The sequence below is a fragment of the Oncorhynchus masou genome, chromosome 14, assembly GCF_036934945.1.
Source record: "Oncorhynchus masou masou isolate Uvic2021 chromosome 14, UVic_Omas_1.1, whole genome shotgun sequence".
NCBI classification, from domain to species: Eukaryota; Metazoa; Chordata; class Actinopteri; order Salmoniformes; family Salmonidae; genus Oncorhynchus; species Oncorhynchus masou.
This window is the reverse complement of record NC_088225.1, coordinates 23,840,303-23,868,056: the sequence shown is the minus strand read 5'-3', so window position 1 is coordinate 23,868,056 and position 27,754 is coordinate 23,840,303. Positions and strand designations below refer to the sequence as shown.

At 42.7% G+C, this 27,754-nt stretch overlaps 2 protein-coding genes across 4 annotated transcripts; both read right to left on the bottom strand.

Moving 5' to 3' along the window:
* Window positions 1–9,081: 9,081 nt before the first annotated feature.
* LOC135554578 (jupiter microtubule associated homolog 1-like) lies at window positions 9,082–21,011 on the bottom strand. Of its 2 annotated transcripts, none has more exons than XM_064986960.1 (5): window positions 20,802–21,011; window positions 18,317–18,456; window positions 15,058–15,185; window positions 14,791–14,818; window positions 9,082–9,601 (listed from the first exon to the last, which is right to left on the bottom strand). In XM_064986960.1, the coding sequence occupies exons 1-5, from the start codon at window positions 20,855–20,857 to the stop codon at window positions 9,468–9,470; spliced, it is 486 nt and encodes a 161-aa protein (XP_064843032.1). In that variant the 5' UTR covers window positions 20,858–21,011; the 3' UTR covers window positions 9,082–9,467. The 2 variants fall into 2 exon arrangements, with proteins under 2 accessions (XP_064843032.1, XP_064843031.1); XM_064986959.1 differs by having other exon boundaries at window positions 9,082–9,604; window positions 20,802–21,010.
* Window positions 21,012–21,667: 656 nt separating this feature from the next.
* sumo2b (small ubiquitin like modifier 2b) lies at window positions 21,668–27,072 on the bottom strand. Of its 2 annotated transcripts, XM_064986956.1 has the most exons (4): window positions 26,966–27,071; window positions 24,685–24,816; window positions 22,587–22,658; window positions 21,668–22,305 (listed from the first exon to the last, which is right to left on the bottom strand). In XM_064986956.1, exons 1-4 carry the CDS (start codon window positions 26,984–26,986, stop codon window positions 22,243–22,245), a joined length of 288 nt encoding a protein of 95 aa, XP_064843028.1. In that variant the 5' UTR covers window positions 26,987–27,071; the 3' UTR covers window positions 21,668–22,242. The 2 variants fall into 2 exon arrangements, with proteins under 2 accessions (XP_064843028.1, XP_064843029.1); XM_064986957.1 differs by lacking the exon at window positions 22,587–22,658 and having other exon boundaries at window positions 26,966–27,072.
* Between the last annotated feature and the right edge of the window lie 682 nt (window positions 27,073–27,754).

Genomic DNA, 27,754 nt, shown 5'->3' with positions numbered 1-27,754 from the left:
AAGGGCCATCTCCTCCTGTGCTGTCCAGCTAGGTTCCAGCACAGGGAAGTCTGATGTCATGATTAATTTGAACTAGAGGTCGACCGGCATGGCCGATTAGTTAGGGCCGATTTCAGGTTTTCATAACAATCGGTCGACCGATTACATTGCATTGCACTCCACGAGGACACTGTGTAACAGGCTGATCACCTGTTACGTGAGTGCAGCAAGGAGCCAAGGTAAGTTGCTAGCTAGCATTAAACTTATCTTATAAAAAGCAATCAAATCTTCACATACTCACCAGTTAACTACACATGGTTGATGATATTACTAGGTTAACTTGCTTGTCCTGCGTTGCACATAATCAATGCAGTGCCTGTTAATTTATCATTGAATCACAGCCTACTTCGTCAAATGGTGGATGATTTAACAAAATTGCATTTGCGAAAAAAGCACAAATGTACCTAAACATAAACATCAATGCCTTTCTTAAAGTCAATACACAGAAGTATATATTTTTAAACATGCATATTTAGTTAAAATAAATTAATGTTAGCAGGCAATATTTACTAGGGAAATTGTGTCACTTCTCTTGCATTCATAGCACGCAGAGTCAGGGTACAGTATATGCAAGAGTTTGGGACATATTTAGACTAAGGGTTGCCACCAGTTCGATGAAATACGGAACGGTTCCGTATTTCACATAAAGAATAAACGTTTTGTTTTCGAAATGATCATTTACGGATTTGACCATATTAATGACCTAAGGCTCATATTTCTGTGTTTATTATATTATAATTAAGTCTACTATTTGATAGAGCAGTCTGACTGAGTGGTGGTAGGCAGCAGCAGGCTCGTAAGCATTCATTCAAACTTTACTGCGTTTGCCAGCAGCTCTTAGCAATGCTTGAGGCACAGCGCTGTTTATGACTTCCAGCCTATCAACTCCTGAGATTAGGCTGGCAATACTGAAGTGCCAATTAAAACATCCAATAGTCAAAGGTATATGAAATACAAATGGTATAGAGAGAAATAGTCGACGCGTCATAATTCCCATAATAACTACAACCTAAAACTTCTTTACTGGGAATATTGAAGAACTGGGAATATTGAACCTCCAACTTTCATATGTTCTGAGCAAGGAACTTAAACATGAGCTTTTTTACATGACACATATTGCACTTTACCTTTCTTCTCCAACACTTTTTTTGCATTATTTAAACCAAATTGAACCCGTTTCATTATTTATTTGAGAGTAAATACATTTTATGTATTATTTTATGTTAAAATAAAAGGGTTCATTGTTCACTCAGTATATATATATATATATATATATATATAAGGCTCATATATATAAAAAATCATCTGAATAATCGTCTTTGAATCGTCTTTTTTTGGTCCTCCAATAATCAGTATTGCCGTTGAAAAATCATAATCGGTTGACCTCTAATTTGAACCTAGCTTTAGACAATGTGGAATAGCAGGAAGGCAGAGTGAACACTGCATGCAGCTGTCGGCTCAGAAGGTCAGAGGTTACAGTTAACAAACACATGCACACCACATTCTCCACACTTCATGCGTGGGCACGGATACGCCACTACACCAGTAAAGGGATTACTACATAAAGGGGTGACTACAGGGGTGACTACAAAAAGAAAACCAGCCACGCCACGGACATCGACGCCTCGCTTTCAAACTAAACACCTTCTTTGCCCGCATTGAGGATAATACGGTGCCACTGTCGCGGCCTGCTAACAAGGACTGCGGACTCTCCCCCTCTCCGTGGCCGACGTGAGTAACGTGTTACCCTTCGCAAGGCTGCTGGCCCAGATGGCATCCCTAGCCGCATCCTCAGAGCATGCGCAGACCAGCTGGCTGGTGTGTTTATGGACATATTTAATTGCTCCCGGTCTGCTGTCCCCATATGCTTCAAGATGGCCACCATTGTTCCAGTACCCAAGAAGACAAGATAACTGAACTAAATGACTACTGCCCCGTAGCACTCACTTCTGTCATCATGAAGTGCTTTGAGAGGCTAGTCAAGGATCATATCACCTCCACCTTACCTGCCACCCTAGACCCACTTCAGTTTGCATACCGCCCCAACAGGTCCACAGACGATGCAATCTCCATCACACTGCGCTATCCCATCTGGACTTGAGGTCAACCGATTAATCGGAATGGCCGATTTCAAGTGTTCATAACAATCAGAAATCTGTATTTTTGGGCGCCGATTTTATTTTGTTATACCTTTATTTAACTAGACAAGTCAGTTAAAGTGGACACTTCTGATGACGTATCATGACCACCCATGCCGGGTAATGCGTCACTCGTTCATCTCTCCGCACCCATTTTTATTAATCACCCAACTTTTTGCAAATTCTTTAAATAATAGTCCTGTACAAGGTATTTCCATATCTGGTAAAGAAATGATTATAAGCCAGCTGGCTGATGATACTACTTTTTCTGAAAGACGCTAACCAAATTCCCATATCGATCAATGTGATACAATCCTTTTCCACAGCATCTGGTCTATACCTTAACATTAATAAATGTGAACTCATGGCTGTCAAAGATTGTGTGACACCTTCATATTATGGTATTGCAGTAAAAGAAGAACTTACATATTTAGGCAGAACCATTACAAAGGATGAGAAGTATAGAGGCTTACTAAACTTTAACCCTCTTATTAAAAAAACAGAATAAGCTAAATCAATGGCTACAGAGGGACTTATCTTTAAAAGGAAGAGTCCTAATAACCCATCTCTAGACTAACATATGACACTATCTTTATATCTTGACAGGAAAATAAGCAAGGAGATAGACCAGATGCTTTTCAACTTTCTGTGGAGAAACTGTACCCATTACATTAGAAAAACTGTTGTAATGAACACTTACGAAAACGGTGGACTGAATTTTCTGGACTTTACTACTTTAAATAATACTTTTAAGATCAATTGGATAAAACAATTCCTAAGACGACCCAATTCTATCTGGAATTTTATTCCTCATCATGTCTTCTCTACTTTTGGTGGCCTTAACTTCATGTTGTTTTGCAATTATAATATTGACAAAGTTCCAGTGAAACTTTCTGCTTTTCATCGGCAGGTTCTTGTCATGGTCCTTAATTTCTAAACACATTTTTCCCCACACAGATATTATATATGGAATAATCGGGATATATTGTATAAAAATACCTCTCTGTTTTTAGAATATTGGTTCCGAAATAATATCCTATTGGTGAGCCAACTGGTAAATGCAGAGGGTCAGTTACTCAGTTATAAAGAATTCTTATCACTTTACAAGGTCCTTGTAACACCTAAAGATTTTGCAATTGTTTTCGATGCCATTCCCTCAGGTGTTGCTCTGTTATTCAGGAACGTGTCAAGACCTGACCCTCAGAGCCTACCTTCTATTGACCCTGTTGACTCATCAGTAGGAAAGATTTGTTTATCTTTTGGTCCATTCAACAACAGAGCGATACGAACCTTGTTTCAGCAGGATGTTGTATCTATACCTTATGTCATGCCTTATTGGAATGGATTTATTGATAATATCTGTTGGAAAAAAATTTGGATGTTGCCACACACATACCTACTTGTTAACAAAATTAAGGAAGTTTCCTTTAAAATGATTCATAAATATTATCCTGCCAACCACTATATGAAGAAGTTTAAGGAAAACATCAACTCAAATTGCTCATTTTGTAATGACCACCCAGAAACAGTGTTTCATGAAACAGTTTCACCCACCTGGGGGTGGGTGCCTGGAGAATGTCAGGCACCCAGGGGAATTGTGGGGGTCCCTGGGGTTTGGGGAGAAGAGGCCTCTCTATGGGGCTAACCTGTCCCGGTGCAGTGTCATCTTTCTCCCCCTGGGAGGAAGCTGCACCCGGTAAACAACCTCCCCTACCCTCTCCAGGACACTGCAGGATCCCACCCAGTGACTGTCCAACTTGGGGCATCTGCCTTTATTCCTTAGGGGGCTGGAGACCCAGACCAGCTCCCCAGCCACAAAGTGCCTTCCCCGGGTCTGCACGTCATAGTTCCTCTTCTGCCTCACACCTGCATTCACCAGCTGCTCTCTGGCGAAGGTGTGGGCTGTCTTCAGGCGGTCCTGGAGTCTCCGGGCATACTCCGGCCCCGGGGGAGCATGAGGGCTATCCAGGGGCCGACCAAACGCCATCTCCGCAGGGGTGCGGATCTCTCTACCCAGCATGAGGAGGGCAGGCGTGCAGGAGGTGGAGTCTTGGACAGCGGAGCGGCATGCTATGAGGACCATAGGCAGGTTCTTGTCCCAGTCACGCTGGTGTTTGGAAGAGACGATGGCCAGCTGCTGTCCAAGCGTTTTGTTGAAGCGCTCCACAAGGCCATCACTTTGAGGATGGAGAGGAGGAGTGCAGGTCTTGTGAATACCCAGCCTCTCACACATGGTGGCGAACACACGGTTTCGCTGTGGATGGACTCTGCAGCTCCAAACCTGCTGAACATCCCCGCTGTCAGGGCGTCGACGATGGTCTCTGCCTCCTGGTCAAAATCCCATCTCCAAAATAACAGTTAAATCAATTTGAATTCCTCATTGTAACAAAATGTGAAGAAATCTACAGGGGTTGAATACTTTTAACTACAGTGCCAGAATCGTAACACTCCTGGTAACACTGACGCTACGGAAACAGTCCTGTCCTGGTGCTGGGGTTGTGCTCTGCTGGGACTGCTGTATCCTCAGGCTCTGGTTCCATGGGGGACAACAGGAATACCAACACTGTTATGCACTATTTTACCATACACATTTTATAAACTGCATTTGACTATGAATTTGATTGTTTTGACAGGAATCCTCTTCCATTAGGTAGACAAATATAATATACTCAAACATACCTTCTGCCACAACAGAGTCGTCCTGTGTCCCTGGTTCATCTCGAAAGGGAAACCAGAAGCAACCTTTTACAGGGGTTGATACTGTGTGCTCTACCATGGTTGGTGATTTGTTACAGAGACAATAGAATAACAAATCCTGAATTCCCATCTGGGGAGGAGAAGGAGAGCAATAGAGAAACTAAAACAATAAAAACTAAACTAAGTCATCTTGTCTGAGGAGTCAGTTCTCCATTCCACTTAATCTACAGCAACATCCTGGCATTTAGCCAGAAGAGAAAGTACTCTGCTAATCTTCCCAGAACTCTGCATTCCTCTCTGCGGAGACTGTGAAAAGCAGGGTCATGTTCACTAGGCATGAACTGGAAAGAAGCAGTCTGAAATGGGGAAGAACTATCTGAAGAACTTCTTGAAGCGTTTTGCAACAGTGTGTCCTAATGGACATGACCCTGGGTGCTCACCTTGTCTGAGTCTTCTGGCTTGAAACAGCTTGAGAAGCAGCAGTCCAATGGCAAGAGAGCCTACTACCACAAATACAGCAGCCACACTCATGTAACTGTTCTTTGGAATCTCCTTTTCAGTGCTGGTCTCGTACTGGAACACTAACACACAAAATCAGAATCATTATAAATGAAAATCACATCACATTCAGGTATGCAATCAATTAGGTCATGTTTCTAGGGTAAGTCAATTTATATTGGATACGAATATTTTTTTTATATTTTTTTTATTTTACCTTTATTTAACCAGGCAAGTCAGTTAAGAACAAATTCTTATTTTCAATGACGGCCTGGGAACAGTGGGTTAACTACCTGTTCAGGGGCAGAACGACAGATTTGTACCTTGTCAGCTCGGGGGTTTGAACTTGCAACCTTCCGGTTGCTAGTCCAACGCTCTAACCACTAGGCTACCCTGCCCCCCCCAATAGAGGTTAATGTGAGAAAAGCAAGAATTCTTGATGGATCCTCTGCACAGTGGAAATCATGATGCAAAAAGGAGAATACTAAATGGTCAGTGTTAGGGTGTGAGGAAGGCACTTTGAATTCAAAACTACACTGCTCAAAAAAATAAAGGGAACACTTAAACAACACAATGTAACGCCAAGTCAATCACACTTCTGTGAAATAAAACTGTCCACTTAGGAAGCAACACTGACAATACATTTCACATGCTGTTGTGCAAATGGAATAGACAACAGGTGGAAATTATAGGCAATTAGCAAGACACCCCCCAATAAAGGAGTGGTTCTGCAGGTGGTGACCACAGACCACTTCTCAGTTCCTATGCTTCCTGGCTGATGTTTTGGTCACTTTTGAATGCTGGCGGTGCTTTCACTCTAGTGGTAGCATGAGACGGAGTCTACAACCCACACAAGTGGCTCAGGTAGTTCAGCTCATCCAGGATGGCACATCAATGCGAGCTGTGGCATGAAGGTTTGCTGTGTCTGTCAGCATAGTGTCCAGAGCATGAAGGCGCTACCAGGAGACAGGCCAGTACACATCAGGAGACGTGGAGGAGGCCGTAGGAGGGCAACAACCCAGCAGCAGGACCGCTAACTCCGCATTTGTGCAAGGAGGAGCAGGAGTAGCACTGCCAGAGCCCTGCAAAATGACCTCCAGCAGGCCACAAATGTGCATGCGTCTGCTCAAACGGTCAGAAACAGACTCCATGAGGGTGGTATGAGGGCCCGACGTCCACAGGTGGGGGTTGTGCTTACAGCCCAATACCGTGCAGGACGTTTGGCATTTGCCAGAGAACACCAAGATTGGCAAATTCGCCACTGACGCCCTGTGCTCTTCACAGATGAAATCAGGTTCACACTGAGCACGTGACAGACATGACAGTCTGGAGACGCCGTGGAGAACGTTCTGCTGCCTGCAACATCCTCCAGCATGACCGGTTTGGCGGTGGGTCAGTCATGGTGTGGGGGGCTGCACAGCCCTCCATGTGCTCGCCAGAAGTAGCCTGACTGCCATTCGGTACCGAGATGAGATCCTCAAACCCCTTGTGAGACCATATGCTAGTGCGGTTGGCCCTGGGTTCCTCCTAATGCAAGACAATGCTAGACCTCATGTGGCTGGAGTGTGTCAGCAGTTCCTGCAAGAGGAAGGCATTGATGCTATGGACTGGCCCGCCCGTTCCCCAGACCTGAATCCAATTGAGCACATCATGTCTCGCTCCATCCACCAACACCACGTTGCACCACAGACTGTCCAGGAGTTGGCGGATGCTTTAGTCCAGGTCTGGGAGGAGATCCCTCAGGAGACCATCCGCCACCTCATCAGGAGCATGCCCAGGTGTTATAGGGAGGTCATACAAGCACGTGGAGGCCACACACACTACTGAGCCTCATTTTGACTTGTTATAAGGACATTACATCAAAGTCGGATCAGCCTGTAGTGTGGTTTTCCACTTTAATTTTGAGTGTGACTCCAAATCCAGACCTCCATGGGTTGATAAATTTGATTTCCATTGATAATTTTGTGATTTTGTTGTCAGCACATTCAACTATGTAAAGAAAAAGGTATTTAATAATATTTCATTCAGATCTAGGATGTGTTATTTTAGTGTTCCCTTTATGTGTAAAGCCTTTAGTTTTTCCTGACTGGGAAATACTCAGGGCCCAACCTATAAACGTTGGAGTCCAAAAGCTTTGAGCTGATCTGTGAGGTTACCTGTGAGCTGACCTGTGACATTCAACATGAAGTTACAATTTGTGATTCCACTGTCAGTGTTCACCACACACTCATACGGACCATCGTCTTCAGGCTGGGTTTCTTTGACCAACAGGGACACAACTTTGTCTCTCATTGGCAGGTGGCATGGGAAGCTGATATTTTGGGCTCAGCGGCATCCTGGGATTGGAGGATTGTTGATTGGATAGGTTGTAGAAAAACACAGGTCCACCTTTGCGAAGACCATTCTAGTCCAGACTCCACAACCAGACCTCCTTTTTGTTTACATTACCAGGAGATTTCCCATTGAAGTTCACAGAGCACTCGAGGACTGCATCCTTCCCAGAGTCCACCTGGATGACCTGCTTCAACTTTGGGCCCTGACTTAGACCTGTTTAAGCAATAGATAGAAAACAAAATTAAACAGGACTGTAGTACAGAAAATGTTAACTGACAAGTGTAGTTTGGATAAAACAAAACTCCTAGACCATTCAATGTGAGCATTTTGGAAGTTATGGTGTAGGTAGAAGTACTACAAATTGTGCCTGCAGAATGCCTTACTTTGGATGTCTCCATCCCAGTGATGAGGAGAAACATGAGTGGACAAGCTGAAGACCAACGCCATGTTAGGGCCTTTCTCCTTAGTAGAAAAACAAACAGGGGTTCTGAGAAACAGTGGTCTCTCCACAGGAAAGGGTTCACACCTGACAACAATCAGTGGTTGTGCTAAATTAAAATCTGAGAGCAACAGTAGATAGCCTGAATAATATGCTTTGACTAATACAAGCATTGACTCAACATGCTATTTTTGCTTACTAAGCGAGCAAGGTCAATGTACAAAAAATAAAGTCTCACACTATATACACTCCCAACAATTTAAAGAGTAAACCTAATAACCAACGTTTGGCAAAAATCTAATGTTATTTGTCAAATAATACTTGTCGACTAACAGTGAAACGCTTACTTATGGACACTAACCAACAATGCAGAAAACGAAATTAGACAACAAATTCAGACAGGCAATACAGTGATTTAAAAAAAAAAAAAAATCACCGCATTGCCGAAATTATTGTTCTTGGGTTGACCCATTCAATTGTTGGGAGCATATAGTGTGATTTTACTCTTCAGTTACGACCAAAAGTTACAGCAGCAATAAACAAAATACTTACAATTTGATTCCAATCTCCCTTTAGTCCAGTAAAGGTGGCAAATCTCACGGGCTCAGAAAATACGTTCACTTTGTGGTTCAGCCTCGTTTGACTGTTCCCAGCAGTGGGAAGGAGGGGGGGGGGGAGTCATTCCCACGCCCAATGTGTTCCAGACGGTATCAGCCCCACCATGTGGACATTATTATAAAAGTGCTTTGGAAGTGTCTTAACATGTAAAATGGGATTTATCTGACCAAATCGTTACTCAGATCTTTCACTTATGGCTTCAAATAGTTGGCTCACAGTAAGTTATCTATGTGGTATAACATGCATAACTAAAAACATTTGTGAGATCCACATAAAATACATCTTTCCTCTGATAAAAATTAAACCAGGAGCAAAATGAACAAATTCATATCAATCTTTATTGTATTTAGAAATTCACGCATCAAATCTTTTTTGAATACTTTTCTTTACCATTTACAACAGGGCGAGAATGAGACAAGCAAAAACATGCCTTTTCCATCAGGCGCAATATAGGCACACTACAGAATGGACTGAAATGGGGGAGGGGAAAAAGAGATACATAAAGTGCTTCTGTCAACGGTTCTCTTTAATTAGAAAAAAGTAAAAACATGAGGGGGTTGGCAGGTAGGGGGGCAAATTCCATGGCTCAGAGGGGATGTGGTGGATTGTATCAGACAGTGTGGAAGAACAGTGGGACTGAGGTGGGGAAGGGGGAAATGGGGGCAATTCTTTCAAAAATAAAAACCTTCCAACAAAACCAGACCTCAACCCAGGATGAGGCTGGACATGCCCCCTGGGGGGTTTCTTCGGCCGGGGGGGGCTGCTGCGTTGGCGGCAACTCCCGAGGGGGCAGAGGGCTGTGGTGCCTCCTCCATCTCTTCAGGTTCCTCGGGGCAGTCTACTTTACCACAAAACACAGAGGAGACGACACTATCAGGGTCATCACTACCTGGCCCACTGATCAGATCCATATGATATGACTCAGGTTGCGTTTACACAGGCAGCTGAACTGATCTTTGGCCCAATTATTGGCAAGAGAGTGGATCTGATTGCCCAAAAGGACAATTCTGGTAATAAAAAAAGAAGAAGAAAATCAGTATTGGGCTGCCTGTGTAAACACAGCCTATGATCTAGCCATGCTGGAATGGAGAGAGGCACAGCACTTAAACACTTATATCTTCAACAAAAATATAAAATGCTGCATGAAACAATTGTAAAGAATATACTGAGTTACATTTCATATGACCCAAAATCATTCATTTTAAATCTATTATTTAGGCCCTAATCTATGGATCTCACAACTGGGAATACAGATATGCATCTGTTGGTCACAGATACATTCAAAAGAAATGGGCCTTGGGATCTTGCCATCTAAGCATTACAATTGTGTTCGTTGTCCTTAGCTTATCTGCCTATAGCATAACCTCGCCGCCACAAATGGGGCGCATTGTTCACAACATTGACTTCAGCAAACCACTTGCCCACAAGACACCATACAAATGCTCAGTGGTTGGACACTGCCGCATTCCCTAAAACGACATTGGAGGCAGCTTATGGTAGAGAAATGACCATTAAATTATCTGGCTACAGCTCTAGTAGAGATTTCCTCAACTTGAGACATCTATGGCATTGTGACAAAACTGGCCTTTTACTGTCCCCAGCACAAGGTACACCTGTGTAATGAGCATGCTGTTTAAATCAGCTTCTTGATATGCCACACCAGTCAGGTGGATGGGTTCTCGTCAAAGGAGAAATGCTCACAATAAGGGATGTAAACAAATTTGTTCACAATGAGAGAAGTAAGATATTTCTGCATATGGAACACTTCTGGGATTTTATATTTCAGGTCATGAAACAAACAGTTGACATGTAGCATTTATATTTATGTTCAGTGTAAATATCATCCAAACCTTGAATTGATAGGATATCTGATAACAGTAGCACTTTGGTTGTAGAAAGGACAACCTGATGGGTCCTGCTACCACTTTCCAAATGAAAGCTCAACAGATAACAAGGGATAGATTCAGAAAAATGTGTTGCTTTCAGTAAAATGTGCATAAATGTACTAGCATAACTCAATTCAAAGCAGATGCAATAAATTGAACTCAACAGTCCTCCATGAGGCAAATGTCATCTGGAATGAAATCACACTGCTGGAGAAACAGGCTGTCAATTGCCCATTAGTGATGTAGAATCTCAAAGTCAAATTTCCTGAGAGCCATTACAGTATGTAGTCAGTAGGGGCTTACAGCAGCACATCGGCAAAGTGTGTTAAACCAGTGTTGTTAAGCCTATTTCGGTGTCAAGGAACATAAAGCTGTGTTTTTTCCTTCAGAACACTGCTTGGATTACATTTTACACCTGAGAATTGTACAACATCAGTGTCAGTCAAACACTTGGAGGGACCAGACAAGATCCTCCCAGGGTCCGCTGCCAGTCCAGTACCACTTCACTCCCCCGTCTACAGTGCTTAGACAAGACCATAACAGTGGAACGGGTGTAGTATCTATTTTTAAATGCACCAAGATGATGTGTGAAGCCTTAACCCTGCATTATCCAAGAACACCATCACTAATGTTTGCAGCACCTGGAAGTTAATAAATAGCCTTGCTCCTCATAGGAACAGCATTATATCACTACAGAACAGACGACTGACCACAGACATTATGAAAGGGCACAACTGGATCAGAGAGAATCTGATTGAGTTGACTACAAGGTGTGCCCTAAAAATAAAAAGCCTAAATAAAAGCCCTCTATGAGTCATGTGCTGTTTAACTGGGACACCAGAGTTTCTCCTGGTTAGATCAACAAGGTCAGGACAAACTTCACAGGTATGACAAATGTCATTGTTGAAAACAAAGGGAGAAACATGGAACATGGAAGGGTGGAATTATCAGGGCTGCCACGGTCCACCATGATGCTATTCATTGTGGCCATTCGTAACTAATGGGAGTCATGCACTGCTGTTTACAGACAGCTGAGAGAACGAGGAATGTGGAATCTTTCCTTCCAGTCTGGTAGGGACTTCTTTTAAGTGGTGTCTCTTCAAAAGACTTCAATGAGATTCATCATTGGAAACTAAATTATTTTAGTAGCAGTCAAAGGTTTGAACACCTACTCATTCAAGGGTTTCTTTATTTTCACTATAGTCAAGTAAATAGTAATGGTAAAGACAAACTATTAAATGGCATATGAAATCATGTAGTTAAGAAGTATATTTTTCAGGACCCTGTTTTTCAAAAATAATTTGTAAAAATCCAAATAACTTCACAGATCTTAATTGTAAAGGGTGACAACACTTTCCCATGCTTGTTCAATGAACCATTAACAATTCATGAACATGCACCTGTGGAACATTTGTTGAAACACTAACAGCTTACAGACGGAAGAAAATTAAGGTCACAGTTATGAAAGCTTAGGACACTAAAGAGGCCTTTCTACTGATTCTGGAAAAACACCAAAAGAAAGAAGGCCAGGGTCAATGCTCATCTGCGTGATAGTGCTGTAGGCATGCTGCAAGGAGGCTGCAAGGAGGCATGTGGCCTGCAGATGTGGCCAGGGCAATTAATTGCAATGTCCGTACTGTGACACCTAAGACAGCGCTACAGGGAGACAGGAAGGACAGCTGAACGTCCTCGCAGTGGCAGACCACGTGTAACAACACCTGCACAGGATCGGTAAATCCGAACATCACACCTGCGGGACAGGTAGAGGATGGCAACAACAACTGCCCTAGTTACACCAGGAACGCACAATCCCTCCATCAGTGCTCAGACTGTCCGCAATAGGCTGAGAGAGGCTGGACTGAGCGCTTGTAGGCCTGTTGTAAAGGCAGGTCCTCACCAGACATCACCGGCAACAATGTCACCTATGGGCACAAACCCACCGTCGCTGGACCAGACAGGACTGGCAAAAAGCGCTCTTCACTGACGAGCTGCGGTTTTGTCTCACCAGGGGTGATGGTCGGATTTGCGTTTATCGTCGAAGGAATGAGCACTACACCGAGGCCTGTACTCTGGAGCGGGATCGATTTGGAGGTGGAGTCCGTCATGGTCTGGGACGGTGTGTCACAGCATCATCGGACTGAGCTTGTCGTCATTGCAGGCAATCTCCACGCTGTGCATTACAAGGAAGACATCCTCCCTCACGTGGTACCCTTCCTGCAGGCTCATCCTGACATGACCCTCCAGCATGACAAGTCCACCAGCCATACTGCTCATTCTGTGCGTTATTTCCTGCAAGACCGGAATGTTATTGTTGTGCCATGGCCAGCGAAGAGCACGGATCTCAATCCCATTGAGCACACCTGGGACCTATTGGATCGGAGGGTGAGGGCTAGGGCCATTCCCCACAGAAATGTCCAGGAACTTGCAGATGCCTTGGTGGGGTAACATCTCACAGCAAGAACTGGCAAATCTGATGCAGTCCATGAGGAGATGCACTGCAGTACTTTATGCAGCTGGTGGCCACACCAGATACTGACTTACTTTTGACGCCCCCTTTATTTCAGGGACACATTATTCAATTTAGGTTAGTCACATGTCTGTGGAACTTGTTCAGTTTGTGTCTCAGTTGTTGAATCTTACGTTCATGAAAAATATTTACATGTTAAGCTTGCTGAAAATAAAACACGTTGACAGTGAGGACGATTCTTTTTTTGCTGAGTTTTAGATACTTCAAAGTAGCAACCCTTTGCCTTGATGACAGCTTTGCACACTTGACATTCTCTCAACCAGCTTCACCCGGTATGCTTTTCCCAACAGTTTTGAAGGAGTTCCCACATCTGCTCAGCACTTGTAGGCTGCTTTCCCTTCCCTCCGCAGTCCAACTCATCCCAAATCATCTCAATTGGGTCGAGGTCAAGTGATTGTGGAGGCCAGGTCATCTGATGCAACACTCCATCACTCTCCTTCTTGGTCAAATAGCCCTTATACAGGCTGGCGGTGTGTTGGGTTATTGTCCTGTTGAAAAACAAATGATAGTCCCACTAAGCACAAACCAGATGGGATGGCGTATTGCTGTAGAATTATGTGGTAGCCATGCTGATTAAGTGTGCCTTGAATTTTAAATAAATCAGACAGCGTCAGCAGCAAAGCGCCTCCACGCTTCATGCTGTGAACCCACATGCGGAGATAATCTGTTCACCTACTCTGCGTCTCACAAAGGCACGGTGGTTGGAACCAAAAATTTAAAATCTAGACTCATCAGACCAAAGGACAGACTTCCACTGGTCCAATGTCCATTGCTCCTGATTCTTGGCCCAAGCAAGTCTCTTATTGGTGTCATTTAGTAGTGGTTTCTATGCAACAATTCGACCATGAGGGCCTTATTCACGCAGTCTCCTCTGAGCAGTTGATGATGAGATGAGTCTGTTACTCGAACTCTGAAGCATTTATTCCGGCTGCAATTTCTGAGGCTGGTAACTCTTATGAACTTATACTCTGCAGCAGAGGTAACTCTGGGTCTTCCTTTCCTGTGGCGGTTCTCAAGAGAGACAGTTTCATCATAGCACTTCATTGTTTTTGCGACTGCACTTGAATAAACTTTAAACGCTCTTAATTTTCCAGATTAACACATGAAGTTCAGTCAAAGTAATGGACTGTTGTTTCTCTTTGCTTATTTGAGCTGTTCTTGTCATAATATGGACTTGGTATTTTACCAAATAGGGCCATCTTCTGTATACCACCCCTACCTTGTCACAACACAACTGATTGGCTCAAACACATAAAGGAAAGAAATTCCACAAAATAACTTTTAGAAAGATACACCTGTTAATTGAAATGCATTCCAGGTGACTACCTCATGAAGCTGGTTGAGAGAATGCCAAGAGTGCAAAGCTGTCAAGGCAAAGGGTGGCTACTTTGAAGAATCTCAAATATTACATATATTTTGATTTGTTTAACACATTTTTGGTTACTACATGATTCCATGTGTTATTTCACAGTTTTGATGTGTTCCCTATTATTCTACGGTACAAATAAAGAAAAACCCTTGAATGAATAGGTGTGTCCAAACTTTTGACTGGTACTGTATATAAATACCATATATTAAAATACTGCCATTGGAAATGGAACCAGAGATACTTACCATTGTTTGCCTGCTGGCACTCCTCAACCTGTCAGATGGAGAATAATAACAGTCAGCATTTTACTTTATTTTGGCTGAGTCATTTTACTACATCAACGGCATTTAAGGCAGTTCAAAAACACAGGACTGAGATTCACTGAAAACCATCCATGACAGCAGACTTGTAAGACACTTGACTTGGTTTCTACCAGTGGAAAACACACACATTACATCTATGAATAAAACAATGGCCGACATGTGTCAATGTCAGTGACCCCTCACCCTTACCCCTAAAGGAATGTTGATGGAGGTGATGACCTCGTCTGTCTCATTGTTTTTGGGGAAGAGGAGCGGCTGCTGGCACCGTCTAAGGGGGGCGGATGGTTCTCCGCACAGAGTACCCTTGGCCGTCCCGCCTACGGAGAGAAACAACACCCAGTTAATAAGCGATGACTCAGACTTCACAAATGAGTCAGAGGAGATGACCTCACTACTAGAGTTCTGTAAAGCAGACCTCCTCCGGGAGAGCTACCTCCTGTAGGTTTTCCAGCACACCTGACTCTACTAATTAGCTGCTGACCAGGACCTTGATGAACTGACTCGGTTGAGTAACACAACAGGGTCGGAGTAATAGCCTGCATACACAGTAGCTCTCTGAGAGAAGGGTTTAGGTCAGTGATAGGGACTAGTATTAGGCCTAATGATAGTTAATGGAGTGTCAATACTAGAAGTGCTAATAAAAACATGACAGTTTCATTACGGGTTGTTTCCACTTTACATTTCATTGATCAAAACAAACGTTTTCACTGGCCTGATTTGACCATTTGGTTGAATGGGTCTAAATGGATTAAAGACTGGTGTGGAAGGCTGGTAACAGTTTGCTTTACCCTCTTGATTTGTGGTAAATTCCTGTTTTAGTGGAACCGAGTGACTAACATGCAGTATGGCAATGTTTTTACTGAGCATAATACTGCTAGGAACTATTTGCCAAGATGACATGAGAAAATGCGGAAAACCACTAATGCAAACAAATCCGATGGCCTCTCAGTCTCAGACAGATACCAACAGACCAAGCAGCAAAGCAGCCAGTGGATGAAGGCTAATCCAGACAAATGCTGAGCCAAAACTCATAGGCTAACCCACATACCCCACTCAGCGAAAGGGCATTTTGGACAACATTTAAGCTAGGCTACAGTCCCATACAAACCCCCACTGAGCAACAACTGTACAGCAGAAACAATGGGAAGTCAACAGATTGGTCTACCTAACATTTATGACTAGAAGGAACAAAGCCAGACAAAGGGATGATTCTTGGTCAATATATCACTGCTTGTTAATGAAGTGAGAGGAGAAAGCATTGTGAAGTAATGGCACAGTGACTCAACAAGGTTTCCTTTATTATGGCTCTGCATCTGTTTATCAGGCCCTGCTGAATGACTGCTTTTACATTAGCTTTGGCAATGGGACATAAACCGTGGACATGGCCAATAAGTGATGCTTTAATTGACTATAGTGCCATTACATTTAAATTAAACATTGAGATTGATAGACGTACATCTTGCTGTACAATATTAAGCTCAAACAGCTGGATTTTTGGCCATTATGTAGGAGGTACTAAATGACCAAATCTTCACCTGGATTATTTTGTATGGAGTGTAATTCCAATATGTGCATCACAGTTCCCATTTCAGAGGCTAAAAGATAAACAGGCAGAGATACGTCACACTGGTTCAGTGGATTGTTATGAAGCTCAGTACTTTATATAACTCGGCAAGTCAGTTAAGAACAAAGTCTGATTTCCAATGATGGCCTATGGTACTGCTCTGACTGCAGAATGGCTGGTGTGGGGCTGGGAGTTGGCCCTTGAATAAAACCCACTAAGGATCATTTCACCGGGCATCACCAGAAAAGGCTATGGCAAAAGCAATGGAAGCAGAGGCCAACGGCTGAATTTAAATACCACAATGCTACATCGCGGCATATATTCTACTACACCAAGTGGGTGGAACTTCCCAACCAAATATGTCATTATGGTTGTGTAAAGTAAGTATGATCATACATGTACAGGACTAGTTCACCATTTTACAACTTGATGTTAGATGGTTCCTCACTCTGAAAGTAGTCTATGAGCCAGGAGAAACTAATTCATGGTTCAGTTCTTTAGACAGACAAGCAATGGAAGTGATGGGGGCATGCGAGCATGTTTCTATAATTGTATAATTCTTTAAAAGGCCAAAAATCACCTTTAGGTAAACAAAATGTGGAGTTGATTTGAATTGAATACAGGTGATTTTGACATTCTGTAGTGGCTGAGGTTAGCTGAAGTTTGTAGTGGCTGTTTAAAGAAAACTGAACAGATTAATGTTTTTGTCTTGGTCCAGACTACTTTCAGGGTGAGGAACCATTAACAAAGTTATAACATTTACATTTAAGTCATTTAGCAGACGCTCTTATCCAGAGCGACTTACAAATTGGGATAGTGAACTACTCCTTTAAGTATATATTCATGCATGGTCATGCCTTCTAACTTCAAGGTTAGTGACCTCCCGTGACTATCCTTGAAGTTGAAGACCAAAGAAACAACGATACATTGTTGGCTATCTTCTACATTCACGGAGCCAATAGAAATCTCTTTGGCTACATTTCCAGACTGTGATGTCATTAGGCAAACAGCAGCTTAAGACGACATCCTATAGCCTACTAACAGAGAAAACAGGGCATGCAATCCAAGAATATCCAGACCTAAACACACCCAGAAAATCCATGTATATTCATGGAAATATATCGACTAATGCAATTGTCATTAAATACAGGCTAGCCTAGACCAAGTTCTCAACTTCCAGACGAGACGGCCCTGAAGCCAACCTACCCTAATAATCCAGGTGTATCCATTAAAATGTGCATACCATGACACCGGTCGTTTGTCTGAACTGACCTTGTACCTAACCTGAGACAATGTGGAATAGCAGGAAGGCAGAGTGTGAACACTGCATGCAGCTGTCGGCTCCGAAGGTCAGAGGTTACAGTTAACACACATGCACACCACATTCTCCACACTTCATGCGTGGGCACAGATAAGCCACTACAACAGTAAATGGATTACTACATAGAGGTGATGCAATTGTGAAAACATGTGATCCTGTGCCATGTGAGATCAGTTCCTACCACACCCTTCTTTACATGTGTAGGTATACACTACCAGAGCCAGGGAGGGTCAGCCAGATCCAGCCTGACAGACAGAGCTGGCTCCCCCATCAAGGCCCTGCTGTACTACAAGTCAGTCTATGTAGGTCAGGTGGAAAAACAGTACACGATGCACATTATCCAACGTGATTGACTGGAGTCTGGACACTGATTGAATGAATGCCCACAGTTTTACCCCAAAGGGTCTTTGTCAGCATGATTCCCATTTTGGGCCCATTGTTCGAGCACTTAGTGTGTGTGGCTATTCTTTTGCCATGCCACATTTTTGTACCCTGCCCCAGTGGATGTTTGTTGGATGTGTGCGTACACTGGTTTTGAACCAATGTGAGTAGCTAGGAAGTACCGGGTGGGTTGCTCCTCCGATGGGCGTGGGGATCGTCGGGCTCTAGGAAAATGTTGGAGCCCATTTTGTTCTTGCGTACAGGGGGGGTTTCGTCTGTGCCGAACGATATGTTGGAGGCCCCGCCCGGCGGCCGCAGCACCCTGCAGGACAACAAAGGGAGGGTCAGGACTGTCATTTGACTGACTGCCACACACACTATTGAACTGACACCCCCTCTCCCAGGACATGCTAAATATACAAAGACCATGTCACACACCAGTGATCAGCGGCAGCACTGCTGAAATCATTACACAACAAAAACAAACATATTGCTCTGAGGCCACACAGACACCTCATTGCTCCAGTCCTCTTTCTCTCCATTCATTCACAGTAGGGTCCACTCCCTAAGCCCCAGCTGTCAGACCGAGGGATACTCACAACCTCTCCTGCCTACAGCTGACTCCACGCGCCTGCAATCTGCCAGGCTAGCCAGTCACTGATTTGAGCTCGGCAGAAATTCCGCAGCAGTTACACATGGGATGGCTATCATTCCACACAGCAGAGCCGTTCCAACATTTGATTGGAGAAATCTAAGCTAGATCGTGGCTGGACATGGCCTGCGCTTAAGCACATGGAACAATGTCAAGATAAAAGAAAACATCAGATAGACTTAATATGTGATCTGAATAGCAAAAAGGCAAGAGAGGATAACCACAGCCCACAAAGCCCACTTCCAAACCGACATTCTTTCCTCCTAGCGAACAGGAGGGTCACAAGAATGAGAAGGAAAGACTTTTTCCCCCTTGACTAAGGACAGTCGGGTGGAGGAATTGATGCGTTTGCAGAGCCATTCCCCGACCCCTCCTCCCCTCTATTCAGCTCCAGACTGCTGAATGCACCAGCTGACACCAGGCAGCTGTCCAAAGGCAGACGGGATACAAAAATCAACTTCCCTCCCACCATGGGGTAAAAAAAAAAACAAGACAGCGGCGAGATGAAAGAACTGGATTTGGTTATTGCTGGTGCTGTATGTATGCCACGATTAGTTCATGTAATGTCCAAACCAGACTTGTTAACCCTTGTGTGACAGCTAAGATGAGCTCATGCTTTCCACTAGGCTGAAAAGAGAAGGCTATTTGAGACCCCACCCAACAATGAAACGGCAAATATTTCCTGTGAGAGGCACTGTGGTTAGAAAAGTGGGACAACTCGACAGTTGTTCAACAGTAACGTGAGATTGATTGAAAAGATAGCGAGCCTGGTGCTGTCACATATATTGAAAGCTTTTGATGACCTTATCTGCGATTACCAAAGGCTGCCAAAGTTGGATTGCTGCTATCGGGAAAGCCTGCATTTCTTGACTGGTCAGCAGTCGGGCCGACCAAGATGGCTAAAGCAAAGATGAACCGAGCAAAGATTTGCAGGCTTAGCTAAGACCCCCACCCCAAGTAAAACCCGCATTAGCCACCAATTAGTCGACAACGTAGCGAGCTGGAATACAAATACCGGAAAGAATGGTTATGATTTCACCGTTGGACTACTTGTAGCAAAACTATCCAGCCCAAAACGGTGTTACAGCTCACGTTTTGTGTTAACAACCAAATAGCCTATTGTCCGGCCTGCCCGAAACGCAACACGGGAAGATAACTGACTATTTTTCCTCACCATGACATCCAGCCGCCGCAAAGGCAGGAGGTCCCATACTATAGCATGAATGCACGCGGTGCATCAGTTTTTCTGGCAGTGAAACAAAGTTGATTGCGTGCAGTCCCTTAGCCTCAAATAAGTCATCAAAACGTAGACAATACATATTTTTAAAATGATTTAATTAACTCCTAATAAATTGTTTGGGTCCGCCGTATTCTTAGAAACATCCATAAAAGGAGCTAAACTTGGCACGCAGGCAAATCTAGCTACCTAACTAACAAGTTACCCAGTTTTGGGGCACCAGAGGCCTACAGACTATAGGGTTTGGAGTTTGCAAACGAAAAGCAAGTGCTTGTTTCTGCAAATAAAAGTGTTACGCGACAGCTGAGCTTGCTGCTAGCCAGAATGTGAGCTAGCAATCCATACCAGTCACTAGCTAGCGAAGTAGACAAGTTAACAAGTCCAGACAGACAACTACTATAGATAGCTATGTGATTAGCGAAGTTAACCTCAAATTGTCCATTCTGTTTAAATGTGTCCTGATGCCGAGTCCTTTACACTAAACAGCTCATTTTCAAAGCTAAATCCCAACTTCCACTAACGCCACGGGCCTCTGGTGTGGTAGATGGAATCGCTCGCAGTAGTAACCAGGTCGCTGATGCCGCTACGAGCCCAAATGCCCTCTTTCACGCCATCATATCAGCTAATTACAAAGACAAATTGTGCCATTAATACAATTTAGCTAAATCAGGAAAAATCACCCGCCCAACAACTGGACGGTTAGCTTCCAATACTGGCTGGTAAGTGGATCCCATTTTCTTTTGTTTGTCCATGAAGATTTTTCGGATTTCATTTTTACCTGGAACTGCTTTTCGCACCGGGATCCATCCCTTGAAATGTTTTTGTCGTCGTCATTTCGACTGTCTAATTCACTACTTTCGTATTTCAATATGTAACACGATAAACTACAAAAATGTGATTTTCTAAATCATCCGCAGGACACACAGAAACTGAAATACTGACTCCACCCGACTGAGCGCCCGAGAGACCAGAAGGAAGAGCGCAGCGACAAGTTATCCCAGCCCATAAGTCCCAGCCCACCTCAGTTCCACTCGCTCTGGTTGGACGGACCCTTACCGACCCTCTTTCTGGTTGGTGGCACATACCACCAGTCGACGTCAATCGTTTTTCTTTGAAAGGCAACATTCTCCCCCCTGTGCGAAGCAATTGTCTCAAAAAGTCACCTTAAATCATATTAAGTGCTATTTACTACCAGTTTCATTCCCATTCTGTATCTTATATTAGTTCTTGATTTAGATAAAAATGCTGTCAGTATCTTTACAGTATCAATATGTTATCCAATGATGAGTATGGACACAATGTTACTCAAGAGTTACTATACTTGTTTGGCTTGTCTTCATACAGTAGTCCCACTGTCCTAACATCCTCTTTCCCCATTTTGAGTGACTCTTTACACTGACAGTGCCAACATTGCTACGTGGTATTTTATACAGTCAGTAGAGATCATCAAGCTTTACAGTTCAATCACTGTGGTGGTTTTTCACTGATAAAATCTCCATAATTATGTTTTCATACTGAAAAGGGGGATTAGTGAGCATGAGCTGTTGTACGCACAAGGACACACTCTTAAAATGAATGATTACAAATATTTTCACCAGTTTTAATGACCCAGTCACCCACGAAACAGAGACAAAATAAATTGAGTTTGGTTAAAAAGAGAGAATAACTTTATTTTAACAAGACATTTATGAGACAATACAGATGTTTACCTGGACTAAAACATCTCTTCAGGGTTTCCTTATTACAAGCATGGCCTAGTCAAACTATGTTCAAGACATGTTTCATTCTACACAACCACTACTATATAAAAAAGATATAAAACCAATTTTCTGAAACCGACAACAGAAAATTAAGTTGAATAACAAACCAGTCTTATTCTCAAACAGTGAACGGGTGGAAAATAGCATTTCTTGATCTCTGAATAAGTGAACCAACAAGTCACCAAAACAATGGACTTTTTAAGAGCTGGATCTTGTTGCATTTATTCGCAGCACACCTTGTATGAATGTTACTCAAATCTGAGTTGTTTTAGCGGAGGTTGTTTATGTACAAAACAGGAAGGAAACAAAGGCAAGAATGAAAACACTATACATCAACAGTTATGTATAACTGTGAGCAGGAAGTCTTCCGCATGGTATTGGTTCTGTGGTGGAAAATGGGACAAGCTGCAAAGCAGCCGTCTGGGGGGTGGAGGAAGATGTGGGGGAGTACTTGACATGCTAGTAGAGGCCTCCTGTCTGTTGCTGGAAAACGTCGATCGTATCTTCATCCTCCATTTCCAACTGTCAGGAAAAAGGAAGGAAATTAAGTCAATTTGATATAAAACCCGATTTCATTAGATGACATGGCATTCATGACAAAAATGTACATATATTAGCCGTGAATGGAAAACTTTCGTTAGAAGACATTTTGCATTTAACATTCTTTTGACATGCACAAATGTTCATTGGTATTCTCAAAACAGGGAGGAATGTCTAATGTTATTGCTGGAATGGTGTTGTTCAAGCGAAATAGAGTGAATTGACGTAACAAATCAGTTCCTCCCATGAGACTCCAGGATTACCTGTGCAGGTGTGTCTGTCTCGTTTATAGGCTGTCCATCGAACCGGAACCGGATTTGCCTAATTGTCAACCCCTACAGACACAGACACACAGATACTAAATTCCATTAAACTGTCTGGCACAAAACAATCTCTCCAAGTCAAATGTCCAAAGAAAACGTTTTCCCAACCCTTGCCAAGCAATCCATTAATAGTGTACGGCACTGAAGAAGCAAGGTTAGCCATTCCTTTAAAAACTCCTGTCGCTTCTCTACTTTGTGAATGAAAACACTGCAGAAAGGAAGGGATGAGGAGATAGGGAAGGGCGTTACGATATTGCCACTCCATATCCACGTTGGCCGACCTAATTTTTATCAGATAAAGGAAGAAACAACAGGATAGGGAGGGAAGTGGCTTCTACTCAACAAAGCATGTAGAGCCTGGCCTACTTCCATGACTTCACTGGGCTAAAGAGACACACAAGATCCATTATGGGTGGGCACGCACACGCTGCATTGAGATTAGGCCTGGGCAAGCCTGGATAAGACAGGCCTAGCACTAGAGAGCAAAGGCTCAGTTGCTACATCTCTGCCTCCATCTCTACACTTGCCAGTGCAAGCAGCATGAACACAATCATTCAAAAAGACATGTAGAACAGAACAGCTCCAAGTGCACAAGGGAAGAGAACAAAAAGACCTTTGATATGTTGGGAGAATCCAAAGCCAAGAACCCTATTTTAAAAGTACTTATTAGGTAATGCAGTGTAAATCCCCTCAATTAGCCTGTAAGATCATAAATAGCACAGATCAGATTGGCGATAATGATCCAGCAGTAAGGCTTAGTATTTACTAATCAGCCTACAGCCAGAGAGATAGGCAAGTTAAGCTTAAGCCTTACTAATGCAAATTGCATTGAACATGACAAGTACATTTGGTGCATATTAAAATAAAGGGTATTTGACCAAATAAAAAGTGTTTCAAGAACTAAAATCAGAAGAGTCATTACTAAATTACATTTTAGTCATTTAGCAGATGCTTTTATCCAGAGCGACTTACAGGAGCAATTAGGGTTAAGAGCCTTGCTCAAAGACACCAAAAATATATTTCACCTATTCAGCTCAGGGATTCGAGCCAGCGACCTTCCAGTTACTGGCCCAACGGTCTTAACCACACATAGAGCTGGACACTGGAATAATGAGGACGATGAAAAGGAAGATGATAATATGACGAAGACAACACAGTCCATAGCGCTCGTCTCCTGTCACAGACAATGTAGACTACATCTGACAGTGAACAGATCAAAGAGATACAAGTGTATAAAAGGGTGCATGTATTGTGTTCTCTCTTCAATGAGTTTCCTTGTCCTCACTGGATAACATGTGCGGTCATCTTTCATCAACCCCTGTATTCCCATAGTTAGGGTCAGGACTTTTTTCAGGTCAGGTCATTCGGGAAAAGTTTGTGGGCCCATAGTCATAAAGCATTCAGAGTTCAAGTTTATTAGTCATATACCTGTACACATGAGATACGTGGAGTACACAGTGCAAAGAAATGCTTAATTACAGGTTCACCTCTCGACAATAGGAAAGTAATTAAGTAAATAAAAGACTACTAAAAAGAACTCAATAAATAAAAACGAGGATTAAAATGTTACTAAGATACAAGGAGGCACTCAAACAAATTGAAGTAGGATATTTACAAATGTGCCAGGGAATTGTGCAATACAGTGTGCGATAATAAATTCTAAATAGACATTGTGCAGGAATATTAATCATTCCTCTTCCTCTCTGGAGGAGAATGATGACATAGGACCAGTTTTGACTTGGCCCGTTTAGATCACAATGAATAAATGACATGGACAGAGCGGGACCTGATCCTTGATCAGCACTCCCACCCTAAGACACTTTGTGAATACTGGTCCTGGCCCTATGTATAGGGTAGAGGTGCTGCTACTTGCTTATGGCTTGGCCTCTGTCCAGAAACCACCTCTACCTCCTCAGCACATTATGCAAAAGGACTTGATAGGTATAACCAATATGGTAGTAGCTCAACCTTGCCCTCTGATACCGCTGCTGATGTTGTGCACTCAGTGGCATCATCATGGTTGCCATGTCAGACTCACCTGTCTCTCACAGTACGCCTTCATGAGTTTGCTGAGCGGCGTGTGTCTCTTGATCTTGAACTGCACCACCGACCCATCCTGTCCCGCCACCTTCAGGTTTATGTGGTCGTTGTTTTCTGTTTTCACTCCCTCCTGATGGACACAACAAACATTGGGGGTGTATTCAGTGAGATGAAACGCAGATACTGTATAAATGTAATGTCTAGAATTACCATGATACCCACTATTACATGTGACAAATAATCAAGACTGTTAAAAGTTGAATAGTCCACCTAATTTCAGTTTAAGTGACAACAAAAGCAAGAATAGTGTAGAGAATTATTGTACCATTTAAACAGCTGTGAAATATATTTTCCATAACCAAAAATATAGTATTTTCAGTTGTTTGAAGCTGGTGTACAAAAGTAAAAAAGTAAAAGACTAAAAACTAAACTGAAGAATGGGAAGCATAGAAATAGCACACATAACACACATAACTTGCTTTCAATGAGAATGACATATCGATAACTCACATTTCTATGTGAATTTTGTCAGGTCACCCAAAAAGTTACATATTGCAACTTTAAACATGGCTAGCTCATATAGACAAACACTGAATACAATATAAGGTAACCTAGCTGCTTTAGAAACGCTAGTATTTACACACTAGGGTTGCTGGGAATTAGCTTGCAAAAAACAGAATAGTCCGCCAAAAGCCAGAAGTTAAATAAAATTAACTTTCATCTTACTCTGCCGATTGTCTGTAGGCTTCGACCTTATGTTGGGGGGAATTTGAGAAAAAACAAACATCTAATGGAACGTATAATTAAACACTTTCCAAACGTGGATCTGTTGTCGACCCATGCAGTTCCTCAGCGAGGTCAGTTCCTCTCTGCTTACCTCATGTCAAAATAAAAGTTCTTGCTATCTTTTGTGCTGGTATGGGGCCGTGCAGGACTTTTATTTTGACACGAGGTAAGGGGAGAGTAATTGGGTCGACAATAGACCCACGTTTGGAAATTCTAAATGTTCTATTAGATGTTTTTTCCTCAATGTCCCCTCTGCATAAAGACCAGCCCTACAGACAATCAACAGAGTAAGTTGAAATTGAATTTTATTTAACTTCTGTATTCTTGCAGACTATTCAATTTTTTTGCAAGGTAATTCCTAGTAACGCTAGTGTGTGAATACTAGTGTGTGAATACTAGCGTTGATAAAAGCAGCTAATGTTAACCTTGCCTGGGACGATCAGATACAAATGTTGCTTGGCTGATACAGTTGATGCAAAGCAAATTATCAGTCAGGTCCCAGGCTAATGGCAACCTTGATATGACCATCATTGATTTTAGGCCAGCAGAAACATTTACTCAGAGAATTTGTCAGCAGTGTACTGTCTGAATATAAGCAGTTTCTGAACAGTGAAAATAGACCAAATATTTAAAGTTTTATAGAACACTTACAAGAGCCTTGGATAGTTCAGCAGTGACATACAAGTTAATCTGTCTTGACTATTATTTACTTGTTCTAAAAGTCATGGCGCTGTGGCAATGTAATGAGACAAGAAGTGTTTTTGGACAATGTTTAGTCTACAGAGTGGAATTTATCATGCTTGACTACAGGATAGGTGCTTTACACATTCTAGAATTCATCCAAATGAGGACACATTAAACATGTATGTGTCAAACATCTGATCATTGGTCAACACACACACACACACACACACACACACACACACACACACACACACACACACACACACACACACGATTGATGCATTTCAAAATATTGATCATACTTTTACACATGAAAACACATAGGAGTAAAACATGGTTTTTAACACTGTCTCAGTCACACCATTTCACTCATTTGTAACATGCTGTGATAGCTGGCTCCATAAGCAGATGAGGGACCCTTGCTGTAGCCATGAATGAATGTAACAAGTTTGTAACTTTAGAAATTGACAAAGTGATGACTGATACAACCACTTGGATCTGAACTGAGTTTGTCAGATTCCATTTGCAAATACAAAAGATTAAGAACTGAAGAGAGTGCATGCATTGCTTACTGTCATGTTCAGCGAGCAAACGCTAGTTGGCTGCGATTCAAGCAGCAAGCCACGCGCCCATGCAGGCGCGTGCACCGGTCTTCCGGTGTCTCCAATGGAGTACTTGCATTTTCAAAACTTGAGTCTACTAAGATCTCAAGTAAGGAAATATTACATGTACATTTTTCCTTAGTTCTATTTGAGTTATGTATGTAAAAAAAATGTGATGAGATATAAGCATATTTTCAAGCAACTCACCTTGGGTTTCTCGTCAGCCATGGTTACTCTATTTGCGCTTCTCTACGCCGCCACACAACGAATAGACGTGTACGCGCACGTACCCGCTCCCGATTAAAATACCGGCCTTACGTGCGCGATCACAAACACATGCTCGTGCCCTGTACTTCACATTCATTGGCCAACCTTGGTCACAGGGTAAGATGTTGAGCGCTGGCAGAGGGCGGGAATGTCGTAATGCGCGTTTCTGTAACACGTGCACGCGCATTTATAACACGTTCCCTTTTGTTTTGTTTTATGAAAATATTCACCGAAAACGTCCTAATGCTTTGATGTTAACCGTGCCATTGCTGTACATTTGCGCAATAAAAATCAGGTTATTTAAGAAAGTGTACTGAAAGGTCAATGTTTGGGAATTTAAACCATTCTGGAATTATGTCATGGAAGAGAGGACTGATCCTCAGTAGCCATCTTGTTTTTATAGTCCATAACATTCAGCCAACAAATTATGCAGTTGTACCACAGATGGAACAATGAAATATTTGGTTGTACAGTACTTGTACCAAAATAGACATGATCCAGCAAGAAACTAATGTTGCCCACACAGTATTGGATGGATGTTGATAATTCCAGAATGGTGCAACATTGTAAAAATGCCATATTTCCCTATTATGCCATTGGAAATAGCCTAAATGTTATGAGGAGCATTTCATTCGACAATTAATTATGACTAAAATCTGCACATTAGGGTAAATAAATAACTGTTTGCATCTGGTGGCCATTAGTTCTTACCACTTTGAGCAAATTAGT

Coding starts and splice junctions, on each gene's coding strand:
- sumo2b (XM_064986956.1), bottom strand. CDS start 26,986: ATGGCTGACGAGAAACCCAAG. Junction 24,817..26,965: donor TGGCTGACGAGAAACCCAAG/GTGAGTTGCTTG, acceptor TGTGTCCATCAG/GAGGGAGTGAAAACAGAAAA. Junction 22,306..22,586: donor AGACAGACACACCTGCACAG/GTAATCCTGGAG, acceptor TTTTCCTGACAG/TTGGAAATGGAGGATGAAGA.
- LOC135554578 (XM_064986959.1), bottom strand. CDS start 20,857: ATGACGACGACAAAAACATTTCAAGGGATGGATCCCGGTGCGAAAAGC. Junction 14,819..15,057: donor CCATCAACATTCCTTTAGGG/GTAAGGGTGAGG, acceptor TCCATCTGACAG/GTTGAGGAGTGCCAGCAGGC. Junction 9,605..14,790: donor GTGCCAGCAGGCAAACAATG/GTAAGTATCTCT, acceptor TTTGTGGTAAAG/TAGACTGCCCCGAGGAACCT.